Raw genomic sequence first — 26,127 nt, 5'->3', positions numbered from 1 at the left:
AGTGCTGGTAGTGTTATTGCTGCTTACCAGACAACATTCCTCTTCTATGACACTTAAACAGGTGATACAGGTATGGTAATCAAATAGGATTTATCCTGCCCTTAACTCCTTAGCAGTTATCATATGGTTAAACAATAGCAGCTTCTTTATTTTCCATTACTTTCATTATACAAGCTAAAGCTACTCTGAGACATCCTGGCAACCAGAGAATCAAACTGTGTTCCCTTCCCCCCCAGCATGCACGTTCCTGTATCCTAAAAGGAAGTACGTGTGTAAGTTGCCTGTCTAGGTGTGTGTGTGTGAGCATGCAGACCCATGTGTTTTGCAGGAGGCTGAGTTATAGGGATTTTATACTTTGAAAGCTTTAGCGTGTAACTTAAGAGCTGATGATGTAGATCGCGTCTTTTGGGCTGCATTGTTCTTCCTTCCTGTGCCCCAGCCACACTATTTGCTGTCACTTGCCTGCACTTGCCCACCTCTTTGCCCTCTGTACCTGGAGCATTCTCGCTCCTTAAGTGGATGCTTCACTCTCCCCTTGAGCTTGTACTTCAGATCATGTCTGAATGACTCTTTCCATGACATTTCCTCAGTTACTCTTTTTCACATTCTTTCATAGGGAGAACTACTCTGTGGTTACCTTTTTAGTCGCTTTTAAAAAATATTTGTTTTTCTGTTATCTTTGCTAAAGGAATATAGATTCTTTGAAGGAAAAGCATTGTCTTGCAGGGTCCATATTATGTGCTCAATAAATACTTGTTGAATGAATGGACAATTTTACCAGAAATATAAAGTTTTCTAAATGTTTCCTGTTGCTTTTTTTCACTGTTAGGTAGAACAGAAGAGTGTGATTTTTCATCAGAATCTTAGTAGGAAGTTAATACCTGCTGTGTATTTATTTGTTTATGTATTGCTGTAGTGTACTAGCAGTTACATGGGTTTTTTTCCTAGTTAGATAAAACATTCTTTTAGTGGCACAATACAGTACACTGATACATGGGTAGTAGAAGGTAGAGAAGACTTCTGGGCAAGGCCACGCAGCAGTTACATCTGGGGGAAGAGGAACAGCCAGCTGGAGGTGTAGGAGCCCTGACACGTGGAAAGTGGCGTGGGATTAGCTAGGTTTCTTGCGCTTCTGTGGAGCAGCTGATTTGGTTTATTTCAGTAGCCTCTGAGCAGAAGGACTGCCCCTAGTTGTCTGGTACCTGGCATCAGGCTAATTTAAGATTGGGAGAGATCTGTAAGCCAAGTGAATTTCATCTGTTATCCTTTTTAAGGAGACTGACTAATTTCTAGCCAGAACCTCAAAACTGAGTCAACATTTAAAAAAACAAAACAAAACTATATTAGACCGTGATGTTCATTTGTATATATAAATTCTCATCATCTATGTACATTTTCTTTTTTTACCAGATGTTCAGAGCAATGGCATAAGGGAAATAATTATGCTTGTTATTTTTGTAAACGTAAACACATTTCCTTATTGCATGGCAGTGTAGCAGATTGCTTTTTAAAAGTGAAATTAAATTTTGCATATCATTTTGACCATACATTCATTAATATAAGTGAAGCACTACCCCTCCCGCATACACACATAGCCCAACAAAGAAGGTGATTCTTGGTTTTTTGACTGTGCGCTTTTAAGAAACTAAGTTTCTTACACTTGTATCATAAAGTTCACCATTCTGAAGTACACAATGTAGTGGGTATTACTATATTCTAAGGCTGTGCGGCTGTCACCCTTATCTAATTCTAGAATGTTTTCCTTACCTCAAGGAGACGCTCTAACCACTAGATGCCCCTTCATCTTCCTTCCAGTCCCTGGCAGCCACTGTTCTACTTCCAGTCTCTATGGTTTTCCATCTCCTGGATAGTTCATATAAATGGAAACTTAGGATATATAACCTTTGACTTCTTAGGATATATGGGATACATGATCTTTGTGTCTGACCTGTGTGTCTGACTTCCTTTTTATAATTAAATAAAATAACACTCTGCTGTATAATGTACGGATTTTGTTTGCTCATCCATTCATCAGTTGATGGATGTGTAGGTTGTTTCTACTTTTTAACTATTCTGAATAATGCTGCCATGAACATTCATGTACATTTTTTTTGTAAGCATGTTGTTATTTCTCTAGTTTATTCCCAGGAGTAAAAAAATTAGACCATATGACAATTCTTTATTTACCTTTTTAAGAAACTGTCAAACTGTTTTGCAAAGTAATTATATTTGTGCACTCAATTTATTTTTATTATAAAGCACTTAAGATCAACCTTCATTTACCTTCGATCCTCTATATAAAATCTTATCGTTTAGCTTATTATTTTAAATACATATACATGCTTTTTCTGAAAGAGAAATGAAACAATATCTAAATGATTTTTCCACAGAACTCAACATGATGTTTTAGAAATCCACCAGAGTAGTAGTCAGGTGACCCAAGTTTAAATCCTAGCCCTGCAATACCTAGGCTCTTATCTTGTGCATTTCTCAAGTTCCTTTTATATAAATTGGAAAATTTGCACTGCTCACAGCTTATACTCTAAAGCTGATGAGAGCTTTTCCTTTTCCTTTACTCTTTTCTTCTTATTCTTCTCTGCTGTCTCCAACTTATGCTTCCTATTTTATTGGCTCATTATTCTCATGTTAGCTCAGCTAACTCATCCCTCCTGTCAAAGGACAAACATACCAATTTTTCTACCCACGAATACAAAAAAGTGCTTATTTTCCACTTCTCTCTTAGCGATAAGAATACATTCCACAGGGACATGGTGGTAGGTGAAATGGGAACGGCTGGCTGATTAGGAAAGAATGACTGCAAGTAGTCACTGGAATTTCCCAATTATAGTCAGTCTGTGTGGGGAAAGAAATTCAGCAACTTTGACTGGTAAGATAGTTGTTTCCAAGTAATGCTTTCTGTCCTCATGTGAGCATGCAGTTGACTGTGGACAAGATGGGCTGTGCAAATCCATTTTATTTGTTGAGTATCAAACCTTCTTTTTCTTAGTCACACACACAAAATAATACTTTCAAGTGTTTGGTTACTGTAGTGTTTATATAGATATATAACCATGAAGGCAGACTCTAATGTGACTTTATGTAGACTTTAAAAAGACTATTGAGATTGTAAAATCTTGAACTCTTCTATCATGAAAAGCCAAATGACAGAATTCTTTCATATTCTGAAATGTTTTGGAGGGCATCTTTTTCATAAGGGATTATCATATTACCCGAGATTCTTTGACAAAAAGAATGGTCTTATTTTTTGTCTTTACTTGTTCATACATCTTGTTAACTTATAATTATTTTCTTTATAAAATAATTATGAAATTTATGGCTTTGGGTTTGAGGTACCAAGTCAAAAAGAAAAGTAATCATTCTATCACTTTAGTAAAACCTGGTATTATTTTAATATACAAGTACAATATAAGAAGAGAAATATTTGTTTTATATGTTCAAAATTTGATCTCTAGAGATAAAGTACTCTCACAATAAGTTATTATATTCAAATAGGATTTGGACATTTTAGTTATGTTTCAAATATTTGTGGACAGATATTTAAAAGGCAGTATAAATTTTTCATTTATTTGTTTTATTTTGCTACATTTTTTTCTAGGTTGGATCTTACTTGAAATCTCCAAAATACCCTATTTGGATTGTTGGCAGTGAAACTCACCTCACTGTGTTTTTTGCCAAGGTATGCTTATGGAAGGATTAGTTTGCAGTATGACATCAGGAAAACAAGGACTAGCAGTCCATATTTAGTTTGGATCTTGCTGCAGATGCCGTCTATTCCCACTAATAAATGACTTGTTCCAAAAATCTAAAAAAATCAACACTAACGAACATAGTGCCCTATTGCTCTAATTCTAGAATCATTTCAATAAAATCTGTCATTATTTTTTCCATAAATCATTTGTGTTATGAAGCAAACAATTGAATTTAAGGGCTTTTTTTGTAAGGGTAAAAGTCTAACTTATGTGATATAAAATATTTGAATTGCAACATCTGCTTAAAATATAATTTTAAACATCTTAATATTTCAGTGGTTTTAAAGCCATGTGCTCTTTTGAGATAGACTATTTTCCACAATTTTAAGATGTACTTGATTATTAGATTAACTAGACGAAATCCATTTAAATGTTTACATCAAATTCATATAGAAATTTCGAAAAACTATTTCTGAATTTTGTTAACTATAATATTTTTCCACAATTGAATGACTAAAAAGAGCTTTGGTATGAGACATCCTTTATTTAATTCTCAGCTTGTCAGTTACTAACATCTCTTTTTTTTTCTTATGTCTCTAACTTGGGGGTTAATAAAAGCTCTTAGAGTTGTTCTCGGGCTTAAATGTAAAATATTTACCAGTGCCTGGTGCAGATTAAATGCTCAGTAAATTTTAGATGTTATCTTTTTTGTATTATTCATTTAACATTTATCAAACATCTGTATCATAGGAAAAAATTGTTAGATGTGGAACTGAAGGGGAGAAATAGAAAATTGTAGTTTTTAAAGTTTCTTAATTCTAACACACTTTTTTGATTACTCCCTGAGCTTTCAAATGTATTTATCAATGTGTTTTTTTGCAAGTGTGAATTGTATAAATTGTACCAAAGACTGAATAAAGCTAAATTTTATAGGTATAATTCATTATATATTCTCTTTATTTTTACTGTGCTAGCAAATATACAGCTAGTAGATTTAGAGCAAGATACATACTTACTGCCTCTTCCATAAAAACCAAGAAGGCTCCAAGTACAGCTCTAACTGGCTTTACTGATGTGTTACTTTTAGTCTGAAAGCTTTTGCTGTTTATTTCCTTTCCAAAGTAAGGCAGAAGAAGTTAAAAGCCAAATGTGATCTACAGAAACAAAAGAAAAATCAGTTTCAGTTTACTTACTAAATATATTTTAAGCCAGTTGTTTCAATCACCAACACTATTCTTTTTCAATAGGAAACTAGTAAGTTGTATAAGTTTTTTCTTATTTTTGAAAACAAGTTTTATTTAAATAAAGACTTAAATACATTAAATAACATCAAAACTTTTAGCTGCTCTTGCTGCCCAGCATAGAACTTTTGAATTCATACTAATTTTTTTTTGAGGCTTACTTCATAGTCTCAGGATCTAATGTATGGTGTGGCTCATTTGGTACAGGATTTGTTTAGTTAAATGAATGGTTTTTGCACAAATTTCCCACCCTTGGTTTCCAGTGATACCAGAATGCCCTGAAAATATTTCTTCATGACTCATTCTGAAGTTCTTAAAAAGCATAGGCATTTTCTTTTCAGTATATTTTAGAAACTTTGGATTGTTTAAACATGTAATCTTTAAAAAGAATTTCTGGTTAAGAATTTTTTTCCCCTCTGAAATAAAGATCAAGCCAGAACATCACGTAAATGGTAAGTGAGACTGATAATAACACTCACTGACTCCAATTTTAGATGTCTTTAAATATAAAGGAAGATTATTGTGTTCTTCGCCATATAGAAAGAACTGGAAATTTTACTGTTCCTGGAATTGTATCGAGAATCATTCATTATTTGGTCCTTCTACATTTGAGCAATCATTTGGCCATGGGTTTGTTTTTGTTATTTTTGAATTTTGAGTTATTTGTTTTTGGTGAATTTATTTACTCTCTGTTATGTGTTCCATGGCCTGAATGAGCAATATTGTTTTTTCTTCAGCAGCTTACTGTAAATATTGATGTCTTCTTCTATGAAACTGTTTTGTGTATCTGTATTTGTGTTTAAATGTTGACTTCCTTATACTGGTTATAATAAAGTAAAGAAAAGCACATTCTGTTTTCAAGGCAACCTATAATTTAGTGTTGTGCAGTGCCATTGGAAAGCAGTGGAATTTTTTATCCACTGAAGATGATAACTTTTAACTGCCTTTGTTTAGTGTTATGCTCACTTATCAAGGCATTTATACTCATGGGCTTATAATCTGTGCTTGGCGTTATGGCAGATGCTGTGATTATAGAGGTGTTCATAAACAGGAATAGTTCTTGTTCTTAAAGAGGTGTACATTCTAGTGAAGGATAGCCTTGCTCAAATGATCATACTTAGAATGTTACAGCTGTGATGACTAATGTCTTAGTTGCTTTTCTCTCATTGCTGTAGGTGCTCTGGGATCACTTTTTTCTTGTATTTCCCTCAAGAGGAGTGATAGGAGAATATCTGTCTTTGTAGAAGATAGAAACAATATTCATTTTTTAATTGAAATTTAGTGCCAGTAAGAATTACTAGAATTCATTTGACCCAAATTCCATTCTCTATGTCAAAAGAAAACAGTCTGTAGAGGAATGAAAACTTCTAACATTACGTATATGGCAAGGAAAGTAGAAAGCTGACAGCCAAGATAGAGTACGATACGATGAAATCAACTAGAAGCTGTATTGAATTTAACCTGCATAGGGTGAAAAGATGTGTGTAAACAAACTAACAATGTAAAAACCATTACTCGAAGATTTAACACACAAATAATGGAGAAAGAATAATTATACTATTTCCAAGAAATTATGGGGTATGGAAATTAATAGAACTTGATTTTGCTTTACTAAAATGACAGATTGTCATTACACTGTAGATGTAGAGTGAAAACTGAATTAAGTATCTACAGGGACTTAGTTTTAATTTTTAGATTATAATTGTTTTATGTGCTCCATATGCATGTTATTAAATTTTTATGGAAATGAATACTTTATTAGACCCTGATAATAAAAAGAAAAGGCAGAAATGTGATTTTTCACCCTGAAAATTAATTACTTTGAACAAAAATTATGAGTAATATTAACTACATTGTAGAGTAAGCTAAAGCATACGTTGACTTTTTATCAAATAATAGTAGCAGTTTTGATTTCTGTTCATTTTTCTCAAAAGTATGTCTTTTAAGTCAATGATATTCTAAAATACATTGAATTTTTTTAAGTTTATTTAAATTTTTTATTAGTACATGCTTGAGTTACAGAATAATTACATTTGGGGAAGGCGACAAAAAAGATTAAGATGTGTTATGTGTGTATATAAACTCCCCACATATATTGAATTAGGAATTATATGTATTTATGTTGTGCCAAAGAATATTACGTTTAAGTTTTCATCAATTCTTCACCTAGCCTCTTGACTGAAAATATTCCATTGTCAAGTGGTTAATGACTTTGGCTCACTTTTCCCAATTTTGCAAATGTGCCAATTTTCCAAATATTTATATGTTTATGTACAAGATAAATAAAGGCCTCATCTTTTGCATATGATAGAAGTAATGGTATACTGACCAACTTTTAAGATTCTATCATATTCTTTCCTAAAAAATCTTTCATATTTCAACTTCAGTTTTATTGTACATTATATTTATTCAAATTTATTTAATTTCTTACTTTGGTTTTTCTTAGTTTCTTCTTTACCCTTTGTATTTCCAACCATCTTTCCTTAAGAAATTGAAGCTACTTTCCCATGCTGACTTATATTATCAAAATAATGAACTTAGTTTGGAAAATGAACGGTTTAATTAGTATTGTTTTACAACAGCATGGCTTATTTTCCAGTTGCAAGATTAATCTATTTATGCTGCTTTATTTTATTTATTTTTGCTTTTTGAGACAGGGTCTCACTATGTAGTTCAGGCTGCCCTTGAAGTCCCTCTTTAGCCTATGCTGAACTTAGCCTCACAGCAATCTGCCCGCCTAAGCTCCCCAAATGGTATTACAGGCATGTGCCACAACACCTGGCTTGGTTAATTTTAAAATACAGAAAAGGAAGATACCAACGTAAGAATTGAGTGGTTTTACCACCTGAATAATAATAATTTACCTTCTGAATAATCCCACAGATGCTCTTTTCAGCATTTTTTCTCTAAAAATAGATCCAAGTAAATTTTCTGTACTGTAGCTGTTTATATCTTTTTTAATTCAGAATTTGACCTCAGTTTCTGATGTTGATTTTTATGGCATTTATTGTATTTTATGTTTATAGATAATCCACTGATCAAATTATTTCCGATTCACCTTGAAAGGAAAATTATCAATGAGTTACAATTTTCCTTCTAATAGAATAATATTGGTTTGATACAGTGTTTTATTGTGCATAGTGGAAAAATTAAGACTTTAAGGTGAGGGAGTAGAGGAAATAATAGAATCTCATGAACTGTAAACAGTTTTAAGAGTTATCTTACTGACATTATTCTTACTTCAGCCAGATAATCGTGTACTTATCTTGCTTAACTACCTGACCCACAGAAGGAATTAGAGGTGTAGTAAATCTCTTTAACTTAAACTTTCTGGCAATAATGCAAACTGCAAAATTCAGTCTTAAGCCTTAAGTAATTTTCCAGACTGAATGCTATTTGTTAAGGGTTCGAGAATGCCTTAAATTTAGTGTGGTACCTTTTATATACATATGCTAGTACTTATCACCATTTAATCTATCACTATTTTGAATTCATTAAAATTTAAAATTTCTCCTTACATGTAATATGAAAACGGCTGGCTTAGAATACCCTGCTTCTTTTGGTGACTTGATAAAATAGCACCTTTCAAAGTCTGTGAGTTTCCCTGTGGAAGTAACTTTGCTATGCTTTCTTCCTGGGTGCATTTCTCCTAAATTACTCATCTGGTGTCAAAAAGTTGTTTTTATTATAGATAATTTTATAAAAAGTAAACATGTGCAGACCCATTTAACAATCTTTTTTTTTTTTTTGTACTGGAGATCAAATTCAGGACCTTGCGAGCCAGGCTGTGGCACCACTGAGCTAAATCCCAGGCCCCCTATTTAACAATCTTCAAAAATGTCAAAGTGACTTTAATCTTGCATCATCAAGCTTTAGAGCTTTTGAGTCAGTAGGCTCCATCGTAATGATACATAAATGTTGGATTTTGTATCCTTTCATATAAAACAAGGCACATTGATTTGGTCAAGATTACACAGCTGGACATTGACAAATGTGAGATAAAATTAAGATTCAGTGACCGCACAATCTGAGCCATTGTATTGATCTTACAAAGCGAGGCTGACCACTGGGACTTGGCTATTAGAAATGATCTAACTGCCAGGGAGGTAGCTCAGTGGCACCACACCTTCCTGGCAAGCGCAAGGTCCTGAGTTCTATCCCCAGTACTGAAGGGGGAAAACAAACCAAAACAGATATGCGCTAACTCTTTGGTAACAGAGATCATTTGGAGGAGTCTGGAAGCAGCTGTGAGATATCATGTTTGGGCAGTGGAACAAGATACATGTAGAGTTGGTTGGTGAAATCTCAATTATGAAGACTGAGAGCAGAAAACTACACGAGTTTCCTTTAGGCATATTGACCAGACCAAAAAAAAAAGATAAAGAGACCACAGCTTGGGGTATCACTTTTCAAACAGCCCACATAACCCCCCAGTGAGGTTTACAAATCCTACCCATGCGAATGGTGTTTCTCTTTCCAAGTTTCGCATTTTGCTTTCTCCTGTGTATCAGTAGGGCATCAGGATCATCAGATCGATTTTTCCAGAGACTGAAGATTGATTTCACCCCTAATTGTGTTATGACAAGCCACGGGGAGGGGTATGGAGAGGTAGGTGCAGTCTTAGGAGTGCTGAACTGTCTTTGATCATAAGAATTCTATAGGTCCCCATAGCCCCACCAGCATTTGTTATTGGCTGATTTCTTGATGACAGCCATTCTCTCTGGGGTGAGGTGGAACCTCGGTGTTTTAATTTGCACCTCTCAAATGACCAGAGCTGTGGAACATTTTTCATGTATATATATATTTTTTAAATTAATTAATTAATTTTTTTTTTTTGGTACGCGGGATCAAACTCGGGTCCTTGCGTTTGTGCAGCAGGCGGCGAAACCACTGAGCTAAATCCCCGGCCCCATTTTTTCATATATTTATTTGCCTTTTCTATTTCTTCATCTGAGACGTGTCTGTTCATTTCGGATGCCTATTTTTGGATTGGGTCTCTAAATTTGGGGGGAAGGGTCTTATTCTCTTGAATTCTTTATGTATCCTAGATATTAGTCCTTTGTCTGAGGAACAGCTGGCAAAATTTTTTTCCCACTCCGTGGGTTGTCTCTTTACTCTGTTGGTGGTTTCTTTCACTGTGCAAAAGCTGTTTAATAAGATGAAATGCCATTTGTTGATTCTTTGTATTATTTCTTATGAGATTGGGGTTTTGTTCATAGTCTTTACCTATGCCTATGTCTTCAATAGTTCTACCTATTCAGTCTTCCAATATATTTAATGTTTCTGTTTTAATTCCTTTTGTCTTTTTCAATATTTCTCTTTATATTTTGTTTTTTTAAATTCTTATTGGTATATTTTAGATATACATTAATGATAACATTAATCATATGGAATTTGTACCTGTACATGAGGTATCTCACGTCTCCTTTATCCCCATTTCCCTCCCCTCCCTTCAACCCCTCTTTTCCTCCTTATTTACAAAAGTTTTGTTTCCATTTTTTTCTTTCTAGTTTTTTTTTTGTAATTCCAGCACTTGAGAGGCTGAGGCAGGAGGATTGCCATGAGCTCAAGGCCAGCCTGGACCACATGATGAGACCCTGTCTCAAAACAAAAAAGCTTTTTGTTTTAATATTTAGATCTTTGATCGATTTCTATTTTAGTTTAGTGCATGGTGAGAAATATGGCTGTAGGTTTGATCTTCAGCACGTGGAGAGCCAGTTTTTCTAGCACCATTTATTAAAGAGGCTATCTTTCTTCCAGTGAGCGTGTTTGCTCCCTTTATTAAAGATAAGGTGGCTGAGTGTGTTTGGAGTTGTTTCTGCATCTTCTAATCCATTCCATTGGCCCTTGGGTCTGTTTTGTATGGTTTTGGTTTTTGCCAGTACCATGCTATTTTTATAACAGTTTTGTAGTATAATTTCAAGTCAGAGATTGTGATGCCCCCTGCCTTGTCTTTGTTGTCTCTTCTGGTTTTAAATGAATTTTAGGATTATTTTCTTTTTTTTTTCATTAAGTTTATTGATAAATTTTAGGTATAAAATACAGTTATATTCATCATTGGGATCTTGTACCTTTACATGATATATCTTGGTTCTTATTCTTTTCCCCTTCCCCTGCCCTCCCTTCACCCCCTCTACCCTTCCCTATTTGCAAAGACTTTGTTTCTGTTTTTTTTCCTTTTCTCATATTTTTTCTTTTCCCTTCTTTCCTTTCCCCTACCCCTCCCACTTCCCCTACTCCTTTAGACCTTTTCTTCCTATTACACAATATCAATTATACATTTTTTAAATTACTGTATCAAAATTTACAGGACATTACCACAGATTTTACAGAATTTAAAAGGATATAGAAAGTATATTACAAAATCTGTTTTGAAATAAATTTGACAGCTTCTAAGAAGTACCTTGGAAGACAAATTAATGAAGCTAACTCTGGAGGAAATATAAAATTTGAATAGTACCTACTAAAGAAAGTATATTCCTAGGTTGAAAACCTACCTGTATGACAACAACAGGCTCATATACATTTTAACTGATGAATTATATCAAACATTTAAAGCAGAAAAAAGAAGGAACACTTCTCCCCTCATTTTAGGAAATCAACATTGTGCTAATAGTAAAACTGGATAAAGATAATAGAAAAATATGAACATAGATAAAAATTTGTTTAACAAAACAAACTGTTAGAAGTCAGATCTGGCAGTATGTAGAAAGTGGTTTTATTATAGGGATGGCAGTGTTGGTTCAACATTGGAAGATCCACCCTCATAAGTCATCATTTTAACAGAGGAAAGGAAAAAGCCATATAATTCTGTCAGTAGTTGCAGAAAAAGTATTGGACTAAATTGTATAGCTGTTCATGGTAAAAGCTATCAGGAGACTAGAAGTAGAACAGAACCTTCTCAACAGATAAGACATGTACTCTATACTTCCAGCAAAAATGCCTTATATGAATGGAAAAGATACAATGCTTTCTTCCTAAGGTGGGGAACAAGGGCAGATATGCATACTCTTCATCTGTCCATTGAACTTTGAAACATAGGCCCAAACCAAAATAGTCTGGCAATAAAAAAAAAACAATTAGCGTAGGATTGGCAAGCTCATTAATAGACAATCCAATTAAAAAGTAGACACAAGAAGATGATAAATAGCCAGTACAGCACAAGGAAAGGTGTGTAACACTAGAATCAGAAAAATACTAATCAGTACAATAACAAGATCGTATTATACACTCATTAGGGAGATGAAGTTAAAAATTTTAAAAGAACAGATGTCAGCTTAGGTGTGAACCAGTTAGAACTTTCAAATACTGCTAATGTGAATGTAAGATTATAAAACCATTTTGGAAAACAATATAGAAATTACTTGTGTTACTGTTAAGAACCAACAGTTCTGTTCTTAAGTTTTTACTTAAGAGGAATGAAAACACATGTTCACAATAGATTTGTACATACAAGTTGACTATCCCTTATCTGAAATTCTTGGGACCAGAAGTGTTTCAGATTTTAGTTTGAAATCCACTTGATCTGCAAAGAGGTTAGATGTTCCTGCTTTTCTGGGGGGGTTCCTGTCACATGGAATATTGTTTTCCACCCTTTAACTTTCAATCTATGAGTTTCTTTTTGAATTAAGTGTATTTCTTGTATGCAGCATATTGTTAGATCTTGCTTCTTGACCCATTCTTCCAGTCTATTTCTTTTGATTGGTGAATTGAGACCATTAACATTGATGGTTATAACTGATACATATTGACTTATCATTGTCATGACTTTTTCTTTTGTTGGATTCTCCCCCTTTGCATTTAATTTCTTCTCACGCACAACGGATTCATTCTGCAGGCCATCCTAGGGTTGTGATCCTCATTGTCTTTTCCTAGTATATTGTCAAATTGTTTGGAGTGCTGGTTTGGTGTTCATGAAGTTCCTAAGGTGCTCTTTGTCATAAACGTATCTTATTTCTCCATCAGTTTTGAAAGATAGTTTTGTAGGGTACATCAATCTGGGTTGGAGGCTGTTTTCCTTTAGGGCTTGGAGTACATCACTCCAAGCTCTTCTTGCCTTGAGGGTTTGCATTAAGAAGTCTGCTGTGATTCTGAAGGGCTTTCCTTTGTGTGTGATTTGTTTCCTTTCTCTCTCTGCTTGGAGAATTTTGTTCTTCTAAGAGGTTTCTGGAATCTTAAATAGTATATGCCTATATGTAGATTTTTTTTTTTATCATGGTATTTGGAGTCCTGTATGCCTCCCTTATCTGTATGTCAAGTTCTTTTCCCCTGTTTGGGAAATTTCCTGCCATCACTTCTGTGAAAAGTTTTTTATGTCATCTACACGCTCTCCACTTTCTTCATTGACTCTGATCAGTCTTATGTTATTCTTCTTTGCATCATCTAGCAGCTGCTGGATTGATTTCTCATGGTCCCTTACAATTTTAAAGAAATTTTTCTTTTCCTGGTCACTAATTGCAATCTTATCTTCTATATGTGAAATTCTATCCTCACATTGGCTCATTCTGCTGTGTAAGCTTTCAGTGGAGTTTTTAATCTCCTGGAAATCTGTTTGTATCTGTTTTATAGATTCCATTTGTTTCCTATGTTGGGATTCTATCACGTTCCTCAGCTCCTCTATTTTTTTATCTGTGTCCTCTCTAGATTTATTAATCATGTCTTGCACTATGGACACAATCTCTGCTGATATCTGAGAAATTATTTCTGATTTCATTTTTTCCAGATCCTCTTTTGTTGCCAGTTCAGGGAGTCCAGGTGGTTGAGTATCAGATTGTTCCATCTCGTTTCCCTTTGGAGTTGCTGTAGGTGATCTGGAAGTCTGATTTTGAGGCTTGTTTATGTGTCTTCTCATTTTGACATGGGGGGTGTGTGCTGCTGGCACCCATGCAGCTCACCTCCTCTGCACTGGGAGCGATGCTATGGCAGCCCCAGGATTATTTTCTTTAGTTTTGTGATGTATGCTGTTGGTATTTTGATTGGTATTACATTTAATCTGTATAACAATTTTGAAAATATGGCCACTTTCACTATATTGGTTCTTCCTACCCAAGAACAAGGGGTATCTTTTCATTTTCTGATCTCCCCTTCGATCTCCTTTTTCAGGGTACTGTAATTTTCAATGTAAAGGTCTTTTACTTCCTTTGTTAGATTGATTCCTAAGCATTTCATTTTTTTTTTCAATGCTATTGTGAAAGGTGTGTTTTCCTTAATTCCTCTCTCAGTGAATTTGTATACAGGAATGCTGGCTTCAGACTGCCTCAGCTGAATGAGTAGCTGGAATTACAGTGTGTACCAGTATATACAGCTTTTCTATCTTTTTATGAAGACATTTTTTGTAAAGTTTTTAAATTGATAGACTATGTGTTGTAAGTCATCTTTTCTATGTGATATAGAGAAAGTGGCCTTTTAAAAAATCTAACTTCAGCCTCTGAAACAACAAAACTGATATTATACTGAATGACACAGTGTCTTCAGGAGTCTGCTTGTGAGAAATGCAGATATGCATCCTATGTGAATGGGCATTTTGTAGTTAGTAATCAGGGGGATATCACAGCATCTAACTGCAAGAACCTTATAGGAACTGTAAACAGCAAATTCCCACCAACTCTTCTACTGAGAGGACATGGGTGAGGTGAAATGTAGTACATAAATGGACCTCTTCAAGGAAGGAAACTCAACTCCTGTTACGTAGGATGGGGAACTTTCCCAGCAGGTCACCTGAGCCCCGGCAGAACAAAACCTTCAGAGCTGTATTATGGGAGAGAATGTGCCTTGTGGGCACAGGTCTTGAGAAATCTTACCATGGTACTTTGGATGAGGGTTGTTGAGAACTTGCAAACCTGTAAAGAAAAAAGAAATATGTATTGAAAAGTAGATGTTTAAAGAATTAAAACTTATATTTAAATTTATCTTTTTGAATATTTTAAAGACTCAAGTATTACCTGATTAAATATTTGAGCACTTCTCTTCTTTTTCTCCTCTCTGTCCATTGTTTTCCCAAAGTTCTTTGTCTTTTTTAGTTTTGGGTCTTAAGAATAAAACAATTGGGCAACTTTCATGAATTCCTCTTTGAAAACTAATAATGAAATTAATTTTCAATGTAAAGTCAAGATAAGGTCTTTAAATTTGAAAACATGATACTTTTAATATTAGAATTATGTGCATAAATGGTGGGCAAAATAAATACGTCTTTTAGTTTTGATTGTGTATTTGAATCTCACTGTGGGGTGACAGCTGCTGGCTGAATATGAAAATAATTGGACCCTACCTATAGCATCTAGTTTCATCTGCAGAAGATCAGTGACTAATTTCCTTGTAATCCATTTCAAACTCCCTTTGAAGCTGAGATGAGTTTTACATCCCTTTTCTGTTCCTCTTATTGCAGTTAGAAAGGACTCTTTGTATATGTGTGCCTACAGTCACCTTTGACCTTTCGTACAATAAAGCAGTTTTCATTTCAGGTAAGAACACATGAAAACACATTACCATTTAAACTAAAAATCTAGAAAGAAACTGAATTTAATGTGAAGGAGAAACAAAGCATTGAGCTGTTCCTGCGTGAGTGGGCAGTGCTGTTGCAGTGGGATCCGTTACTGGGAGTGGAGGTGCAGTTATCGCTACAGAGCAGGCTGCTTTGTTGCTGTCCTGTGTAACGTCAGGAAGAACGCTGCAATTAGTGTTAGAGCCCTTTGTGTTGGGCATTTGAAAAGTGCACAGTTCTGCGTTAACAAAAAAATGCTTTATTGCCTTTACTGTTGCAGAAAAATTCACAAACATTTTGTAAGTTATTTTTTTCTATAGTTTTATGCAGTTTAGTCTTCCCATGTGTTGATTTTAACCAAATTTTAGAGTTTGATGTTTAGATTTCATGCCTTATCTATGAGACAAAGGAGATGGATTTAAGAGGCTAGAGTATTTGTTTTAAAGTCTAAATTATAACTTGAGTGATTTGAACAACTACTTTCTTAAGAATACAACAAAAAACATTGAAATTAATCTTATCTAAAAGATAAGATTGGCAATGTGGGAAGAAGTCTACATAGACTAGGCATTTTTAATTATTTCAGTATTAAAAACATGAGTTTTTAACCACAAACTGTTTTCTGTTTTGCACACTTTGAGAATAATTTTTTTCCCTCATTTAGGGTTATGACAATGATTTGTATCATCATAACACTCAAACATTTAATTTTTAATTATTTTGAACAGAAATCTTTAAAAATATACGTGTTCCTGCCTCCTTAAGGTCGACATTAATTGACTTTATGTTCTCTTTGCTATATAACTCTGAATGCCCTCATGCAGCTAGATTTGTGTATCTGGTTTTTGTATTTCTGAATTTTCCTTTTCTTTTAGTTGTCACTTCTCAGCCATATTAGCGATACCATCCTACTTTTGACAGTAAGTCCCTTTCTCCCTTCAGCTTCTTCTTGTTTTTTTTTTGTTGTTGTTGTTGTTATTTTTGGTTTGGTTTTCATAAAAGCCAAATAATTGTCTAAAAATAAACTATCATTGATAAAGGTGTCCTGTCATGGATAAAGTCAGAGTTTATATTAGAGTGATTATTGATCAGTCCACACCTCTAGCGATGTGTCCATAAGTGAAGGAAGAACATGGTAGTCAGTGGAGTTGATAGCACATTGGGGCAAAATCTTATGTATTTAATGTCAGTGAATGATAGTAAGCTTGATTTTTCTTGGTTTCCTTTTGTGTGCATGTGTGTATGTTTTGCTCATGTTCTCCACCACCTAGAATGAGCTTATTAAAGTCCTGTTTAAGATTCATGGGCTAGTCCTGACATCCTTTGTATTGTGGCTGCCAGTCCCACTTTCTACTTGCTCCTCTGCTGCTCCAGTTGCCTACCTTCTTGAGACACTACCTGATTGATCTTTGTTTTCCTACAGTACTCAATGTAGCAAACATTTGGCATTGTGCTAAGTTCTGTTGAAATGCAAGGATTAATAATACGTTGTCATCATATACTGAGTGTTGTCTCTGTATTGGGCACTGTGCTAAGTCTCTTATATGCATTCCTCATTTAATTCTCAAACCAACTCTCTGTTATAGACTCTACATTGAACAGTCTATAGCAGTGATGGCGAACCTTTTCAAGCTTTCAGTGATAACAAACAGCCTGGCACGCGTGCCATATGTTCGCCACCACTGGTATATAGCCACTGCCAGAAATCATAAACTAGTGAATGCTAAAGCCAGGACTCAAACTTAATTCAGTATTCTGAGTTCTGAACTATGCTTTTACCTCCTTTCTTTTAGAATGGAGTAGAGACTGGAAAAAGGGAGGGTTGGGTGCAGAAGAAATGAAATGCATGAAAGGACATGCACGAAAGGACGCAGTAAGCGTCCTTAGATTTATATGAAATGATAACTATGTTCTAGGTTTTGAGGAAAAGCAAAGATGTATGAGAAGAGTAATTAGTAATTAGTTGGAGAACAGTAATTAGTTTATTATAATTAAACCATATAGTCATCTTAAGATATTAAGATATCAGCAAAGCCCACATCAGCTTGAATAATCCGATTTATTCCCATCGTCTTTATTATATGAAAGTTTTCCCAAATCATCTCTGTTATATGACAGTTTATCTCAATATGAAAAGTTAAACATGACTTTCCAAGACATGAATGTAAAGCAGACCTCTAAACGGTAAAAGCTTCTCTGTAAAGCCACGGTAACATTTGAAAATGTTATCAATTTGAGTATTATGTCTTTTAAACAGTTTACAATATTAGCAAAGGTGACAGGATTGCCAGGGCGGGGTGTGGAGGGTGCCCCGCTCTTCATTTATACTAATGAAGCCTACCAAGGATAAATTCCTGAGACCCGAGACGCAGACCCGAGACCCAGTAGACCTAAGCTTCATTTCCATGTGAAACACAGGAAGTTGCTATTTGTGGCAACTACCTTCCTTCCTTCTTCCTTGTAGATTATGTTGTTAAAATCAGTGTCACTGAGTAGCATGAGGGAAGAGACCAGAAGAGAAAGTAGGCCCAATGTGAATAGAAAGCACATACAGTATGCACGCCGCAAACAGAATCGAACCCCAGCCAGAATATTAAATCCATGTGTCAACTTGCCTCAGTAACAGACATCCATGCTCAAATTGCAGTGGTTTTCACAGTATTCAAACGTGATGTCAGTAAGCAGGCCCTGCCACAAAAACACCCTTCAGGACCTCAGCAGCGGACAGGTATATATAATCCTTTAAAGGAAGGGAGGAGCTGGGACAATAATGCAGTCTACCACTAAAGATTACTGCGTGTCCAGCCAGGGGATTTAACGGTTTGAATTCTGATGACCCAGTCTCTACCTGGAAATAAAAAGAAAGTTTTTGGCTATTAGATTTATTAAGCCTTTGACCCAGGTAAGTGTGTATATTAATTTCCACCATCTACAACCCAGATACATTTTTTTTAAATGTGAGTATTCATATGCCTAGAGATAATGGCTTATATTAACCGGTTTCCTAAAGAAATACAGTAGTTAAAATGCCAACAGCTCTTCTTAACTAGGTTCTTTATCTCAGTAAGAGAACATAGAGAGTGATTTGAAGGACTTGTCTCAGTCCTCCCAAAGGTGGTCCACAGCATTCTAGATGCATAGCACAGTCCTGACCAACACGGACACCTTAGGTATTAAGAATGAATCCTCTAGCAGAAACCAGTTGAGAAAAGGCTGTGAAAAGATTGTTAAAGTGAGTTTTACAGTTATGGTGATAGGGAGAAAAGCAAGCCTACTCAATATGAATAACTTTAATGATTTGCAGTGTAAGAGTAGCTCATATCCCTCACATATTCCTACTGCCTTATTTCTACTTGGCTATTTAGGCTTTGTTTTTCTGGAAGAAGAACTTCAAAAGGCTCCTCTTTGTTTCCTACCAGAGACTTTGCTGACAGAACACAAATTGGTGCCACACATCAGTCAGCTGCTTTGGAGATAGCCTAGGGCTTTACACATCATTTGGACAATAAAGAGAAAGAAAATAGACTGCCTCTTACCTATGCATAAGTGATATTATGTATTTGGAGAGCATTTGGTAATTGACTTGACATCTGTTTCTTAGCCATTTTTAAATCAGTTTGTAAGTCCAATGGTACCTCGGTGATTGTCCTTAATTGGGTCTCAAAGGCACAATTAGTACCAAAAAATGATCAATACCAGACTAGTTGTTTTGGCTGGAAATGGTTACAAGACACAAGGCAATGGACACCAACACATTGTAGCTCGCAGGTTGAGTACCAAAGGATGAGTACTGGGACCAACAAAGCCTTGAGTTTGATCCCTAGCAAAAAAATGTATAGAGTACCAAATTCAAAGAGTTTGAAAGCACTCAAATGCCAAGGTATGACTGTAGTTAACGGGCAAAGAGTCAGTGTAAAGCAGATTATAAAGTGATTTTAAAATAAAATTTTACTTAATAATTATCCACCGTTTAACTTTTGTTATTTGGAGGGACACTTACTAACACTATGAAATGCAAGCTACAGAGTCATTCCTGAAGTTAGGTAAGTCAGGTAAGCCTCTTGGAGGTTCTTTAATTACTCGTGAAAGCAGACTGCACTTGATAATGAACAGTATAATGAATAAATGTTAAAGACCTTTTCACATTTAAAAGGGTAGCTAATGTTACCTTTTAAAAGGTTTATGGTGATCAGTGAATAGTTACACTGACAACATGGAAAGAGCTATGTGAAAAAGATATGTGACTCATGATTATAGGATATTAGAGAGTCCCCACTTTTCAGTAGCACTTTGCCAACCAGATAAGGGTGGGTGAGGCTAGGTAATTTTAAAAGCCATATTGTTTATTATCCCTATTGACCAGTAAACTAGCTAAATGGAAATTGGTCTTTTTCCCACTAAGTTTATTTGTACATTTTAGGTATAAAATAGTCACATTCATCATTGGGATCTTGTACCATTACATGAGTATCTTGGTTCTTATTTTTTTTCCCCTTCCCCTGCCCTCCCTTCACCCTCCCCCCACCCTTCCCTATTTGCAAAGACTTTGTTTCTGTTTTTTTCCTTTTCTCATATTTTTTCTTTTCCCTTCTTTCCTTTCCCCTACCCCTCCCACTTCCCCTGCTCCTTTAGACCTTTTCTTCTTGTTACACAATATCAATTATACATTTTTAAAATGACAATATCAATATCTAGGTGACATTATCACAGATTTTACACAATTTAAAAGGATATAGAAAGCATATTACAAAAATCTGTTTTGAAATAAATTTGACAACTTCTAGGAAGTACCTTGGAAGACAAATTAATGAAACTAACTCTGGAGGAAATATAAAATTTGAATAGCACCTATTAAGGAGAGTATATTCCTAGCCTGAAAACCTACCTGTATGACAACAGCAGGCTCATATACATTTTAACTGATAAATTATATCAAACAATTAAAGCAGAAAAAAGGAACACTTCTCCCCTCATTTTAGGAAATCAACATTGTGCTAATCCTAAAACTGGATAAAGATAATAGAAGAAAAAAGTATGAACATAGATAAAAATTTGTTTAACAAAACAAACTATTAGAAGTCAGATCTGGCAGTATGTAGAAAGTGGTTTTATTGTAGGGATGGCAGTGTTGGTTCAACATTGGAAGATCCACCCCCAAAAGTCATCATTTTAACAGAGGAAAGGGAAAAGCCATATGATCCTATCACTAGTTGGAGAAAAAGTATTGGACTAAATTCCACAGCTGTTCATGGTAAAAGCTATCAGGAGGCTAGAAGTAGAACAGAACCTTCTCAACAGATTAAAGACATGTACTCCATACTTCCAGCGAGAATGCCTTAAATGAATGGAGAAGATACAATTGCTTTCTCCTTAAGGTGGGGAACAAAGGCAGATATGCTTACTCTTTATCTATCCATTAAACTTTGAAACCTAGGCCCCATCAAAATAGTCTGGCAGTAAAATGACACAATTAGGATAGGATTGGCAAGGTAGAAGCAAAATCTTTATATGTACATGAAATGATCATCTACAGAGAAAATATTAAGAAATCTCTAGGAGCTCCTAGAACTTGTATTTGAATTTAGCAGGATTAGAAAGCACAAGGTATATATAAAAATTCAGGTCTGTGTATACTTGCTATAAATGAAGAATTGGATATTGAAATTTAAAAGTTATGTAGGAGTACAAAGGACCTAGAAAAGTTTAAAAAAAACAAAAACAATGTTGGAAGACGTTTAGTACCTAATTTTAAGACTTCTTCTAAAGCTACAGTAATCAGGGCAATGTTGGTATAAGGAAAGACATATAGATCATTTGAAAAAAACAGAGAGCCTAGAAATAGAACCACACATATATGGTCCACTGAGTTTTGAAAGATTATTTAACATTAGCATTTTATAGAATATAAACTCAATTCAAGAGCTGAGGAAGAGATAGTGTTTTCAGCAAACGGCACTAGAACACCTGCTATTCGTATATAAAAAATTAACCTCAACCCTTTTTTTCCATACATGAAAATAATTTGAATGGATCTATGAACCTAAATATGAAAGCCTAAAAGTATAAAACTTTAAGAAGAAATTATAAGGGAAAATGTTTATGAATTCAGGATAGGCGAGGACTACCTAGGATACAAAATACATCATGTATAAAAGAAACAAATTGATAAATGAGATTCCATCAAAATATAGAACTTTAAATGACATCATTAAAATGAAAAGTAGTCCTTAAACAGACCATACTTACAATGCATTTAACGTATGACCAGAATATATAAAGAATTCTTAGAGCTCATTAATAGACAACCCAATTAAAAAGTAGACATAAGAAAATGATAAATAGCCAGTACAGCACAAAGAAAGGTGTGCAACTCTAGAATCAGAAAAATTCTAATCAGTACAATAACAAGATTGAATTATACACTCACTAGGGAGATGAAGTCAAAAGTTTTAAAAGCCTTGTCATGACTTTTTCTTTTTGTTGAATTCTCCCCCTTTGCATTTAATTTGTCACACCCAATGGATTCATTCTGCTGGGTTTCCTGGGGTTGTGATCCTCATTGTCTTTTCCTAGGGTATTGTCTAAAATTTTTTGGAGTGCCAGTTTGATATTCATGAAGTTCCTGAGGTGCTCTTTATCATGAAATTATCTTGTTTCTCCATCAATTTTGAAAGATAGTTTTGCAGGGTACATCAATCTGGGTTGGAGGCTGTTTTCCTTTAGGGCTTGAAATACATCACTCCAAGCTCTTCTTGCCTTGAGGGTTTGCATTGAGAAGTCTGCTGTGATTCTGATGGGCTTTCCTTTGTATGTGATTTGTTTCTTTTCTCTCACTGCTTGTAGAATTTTGTTCTTCTGTTCGATTTCTGGAATCCTAACTATTATATGCCTATGTGTAGATTTTTTTTGATCAAGGCTAGCTGGAGTCCTATATGCCTCACTTGTCTGTATGTCAAGTTCTTTTTCCTTCCTTGGGAAGTTTTCTACCATCACTTCTGTCAACAGTTTTTTTTATGTCATCTGCACTCTCTTCTCTTTCTTCATTGACTCCAATCAGTCTTATGTTATTCTTTGCATCGTCTAGCAGCTGCTGGATTGATTTCTCATATTTGTTTACAATTTTAAAGCAATTTTTCTTTTCCTCCTCACTACTTGCAATCTTATCTTCTGTATGTGAAATTCTATCCTCACATTGGTTCATTCTACTGTGCAGACTTTCTATGGAGATTTTAACCTCCTGGAAATCTGTTTGCATCTATTTTATGGATTCCATTTGTTTCCTATGTTGGGATTCCATCATGTTCCTCAGATCCTCTATTTTTTTATCTATGTCCTCTCTAGATTTATTAATCATGTCTTGCACCATGAGCAAAATCTTTGCTGTTATCTGAGTAATTATTTCTGATTTCATTTTTCCCAGATCCTCTTTTCTTGCCAGTTCAGAGAGTCCAGGTGGCTGAGTATCAGATTATTCCATCTCGTTTCCCTTTGGGGTTACTGTAGGTGATCCAGAAGTCTGTTTTTGAGGCTTGCTTACATGTCTTCTCATTTCTGCAGGGGTGGGGGGGTGCTTCTGGTACCCGTGCGGCTTGGGATGGCGGCAGGAGAGCTTCCTTCCGGGTGCGGGACCGGCTCACCTTCTCTGCCCTAGGAGCTTGGGATGGCGGCGGGGAGCTTCTTTTTGGGTGCTGGGACCAGCACAGCTTCTCTGCCCTAGGAGCCTGGGATGGTGGCGGGAGAGCTTCCTTCCAGGTGCTTGGACCAGCTCAGCTTCTCTCTGGAAATTGCTTGATATTTTCTGACTAAAGCATCTGATTAATATAGAAAATAAATGATGGTAAGTCAGAACCTAAATAGCTAACTAATACAGTGTTTAGATATTTGACTCTTATAATTCAGATGTTTTCCTACCTAAGAGTTTCAGATGCTGCACCTACTCCTTAAAAGTTTTTCCTAAATGGTACCACTAGGGATGAAGAAAATACTTACAAGTAACTCTATTGACTTAAATCACTTAGAATAACAGTATTAGAATCTCTTTACTGAATTACAGTTCATTGTTTTGGGGGAGGTGTGGAAGATTAGTGTATGTTTTATTTTTTCGTTGAAGGAGATACTTTTCTCTTTGTAAATAATATATGTTTACAATACATTATGTTTACATTCCTTGTATGGAGTTGGTACATGTACAAAATACAGCATTCCTTAATTTTAATAATTACAGAAATAGTTACACATTTTCTTCTTTCATTTATTGAGCTTTGACCTCCAGTACACAAAGTCTCTACCATCTAAAAGGATTGACCGTCGCGGGGGGTCGAGGGTTCTTAGACTGGGAAAATATACTCAATATGAAATTTAAACTGTATTGCTATATTAAATCTTGAAAATGGAAAATCTGAGGAATAGAATCCTCTTCATATTGTTCTTCATAGCACTTACTACATGAAAGCTCTATTTTACCTCTCCTTTTAATCAAATAATTTTCTTTATATATATAAGAAAGATAATGGAAGTTATAATACTACTTTCACTAAAATATCTTGCCTTAGGATTGTAAAAGCCTGTCAGTTAAATGGAATTCTATATTTTTGTTCAATTTTGCTATGCAACATACAAAATTTTAAAATTCGTATGTTACCAAATTGGCTACATGGATCACTCTATCATAGATCCTTATTTGTAGTGTTCATCAAATCTGAACATCTATTCTAAAGAAGAGAATTGAAAAAGAAAATAGTAGGGTTCTAAAGAGTTAGGAAGCTAAAGCTTATACTAGAATAAATGTGGAAATGTTTTGCAGTTAAGGTTTGACAGTGATAAGCTAAGGAGAAATAATAACTCCCATGTTAGCAATTGGTCCCTGAGTCTGAGAGCTGGCACAACAATCCTAGGTTTGGCACAAAGTTAGTTATAGAGCAAAGGCTGTAACGGTGATGCATTAGGAAAAAAAAAAAGACTTTGAAGCAATAATATTGATATAGGTTAAATAGGCAAACATTACTCGTGAACCTTGCAGTATCTACCAAAATTACAAGCACAGTTTTTCTTTGACCCAGCAATCCCTCTCTGTTGATCTGACCTACAATTACAAATATGTGAAATTACATGTTTGTTTATTTGAAGCAGTTTTGTTCATAATAGCAGAAAGATTAGATACAGTCTAGTGTATAGCAATAAAAGATTGGATCACAAAATTAGAAAGTCATTGAAAGGTAAGTCAAAGATGTACATGTCACTTGACATGTGCATTATTAGAAAATAATGTCAGAGTGTAGGAAAGCAAGAGAATGAGAAATTGTTGTCAAGGGATGGTACATGAGAAATAACCGAACATTATTGAGCTTTTCTATAAACTATCAGATGGTCTTTGTATCACCTCTTTGATTAGAATATATAAAAATGTATAAGGAGTTTTATAATTTGCCTTATTTTGATTCCTGATCCTATTTTATCATAAAAACTGAATGTGTTATTAAAGTCCTGAGGAACTTATTCCTCATGGTCAGCAAAAATTACTCTAATTGATTCTTCTTCTTTTTTTTTTTTTTTCCTTCGGCACCAGGGATCAAACTCAGGACCTTGCACTTGTGAGGGAGGCACAGTGCCACTGAGCTAAATCCTGGCCAAAATTATTTTAATTGATTCTTATAGTTTATTCATTTGTCTGTGAACAAGCTAAGGGTGGAGTGATTAGGGCAAAAGTTAGCACATTTCTTACAAAAATATTTTTCCACAGGAGAAAAACATTTTAAATGTTATTTAACATTTATACTCCACAACTTCTTACAACTATTTCAAGATGGTAGGAAGGGAAGGGATACTTGGAAACTGTTCTCTGTCGACATTGCCTAAGTGAACACAAGCTTGATGAACAAAAGCTCAGACCAAAGCTCCAACTGGAGATAAACAACAAGAACCTCGACTTATATTCATGAGGGTCAAATAAAATTTTATAATGGCTAAGGTTTAGGGAATAAAGCTTTGTGAATAATGACTGAATTTTTGTGTTATGAATTTTGATAAATTAGTAATTCTCACTGTGATAAAGAAATTAGCCGTGATCATTTTTTTCTGCCTGAGGATGTTTCCTTTAAGAAAAATTAAAATGCTAGGCATACAGACTTGATTTATTAATCTTTGCTTAGATATTGTTATATCATGCTTACTGACATGATGAATTCTATATGCATTAATATGTGTAATTGTATTATCCTTCGCTACAAAAATCACTACCATACTTTTGAGTATTTGAAAGCTAGAATACATTTTAAGTTATATTTCTCACCTAAACAATAATGTAAAGTAAATTTATAAATCATTGGGTTTTTTTCAGACTGCATTATGATAATTACTTGTATAATTATAGGTTTGCCAAGTGTCAAACTTTCACATGTAATTCTCAAAACAGTTCGTTGTGGTGGAAGTAGTAGTATTCCCATTTTCCAGATGAAAATAAAGTTCTAGAGAGTTGGTGACCTAAGATAGAAATGCAGCTCTAAGTCCTTCTCAGCCCAGTTGTCATCAACTCTTCATCCTACCCTAGCATTTCATATTTAATGTCTTAATATTACAGTTGGTTGACGTTAGGCATTTTATCTTCTCAGGATATGGCTTTAGTTGCTCCTGAAGCCCCTTCAGAACAAGCCAGGAGGGTTTTTCAAACCTATGATCCAGAAGGTAAAAAGATGTGTTA

At 34.8% G+C, this 26,127-nt stretch overlaps 1 protein-coding gene across 7 annotated transcripts in view; it reads left to right on the top strand.

The window, feature by feature from the left end:
- Mindy3 (MINDY lysine 48 deubiquitinase 3) overlaps nucleotides 1–26,127 on the top strand; it is an 84,291-nt gene that overhangs the window by 39,713 nt on the left and 18,451 nt on the right. For 6 of the 7 annotated variants that reach the window (XR_002387798.2, XM_087207088.1, XM_087207089.1 and 3 more), the window contains 2 exons: nucleotides 3,617–3,697; nucleotides 26,039–26,111. Coding sequence is in view for 6 of the 7 variants with exons in the window: in XM_087207088.1 (XP_087063214.1) it covers nucleotides 3,617–3,697; nucleotides 26,039–26,111 (154 nt within the window). In the remaining variant the exon portion in view is untranslated. The remainder of the gene's footprint in view (nucleotides 1–3,616; nucleotides 3,698–26,038; nucleotides 26,112–26,127) is intronic. The other variant, XM_087207086.1, reaches the window with a different exon arrangement.

Source organism: Heterocephalus glaber, unplaced genomic scaffold (assembly GCF_053883595.1).
Source record: "Heterocephalus glaber isolate CG9 unplaced genomic scaffold, H.glaber_assembly_v1.0 deba00000768, whole genome shotgun sequence".
In the NCBI taxonomy this organism is placed as follows: Eukaryota; Metazoa; Chordata; class Mammalia; order Rodentia; family Bathyergidae; genus Heterocephalus; species Heterocephalus glaber.
This window is presented reverse-complemented; position numbering and strand designations above follow the sequence as displayed.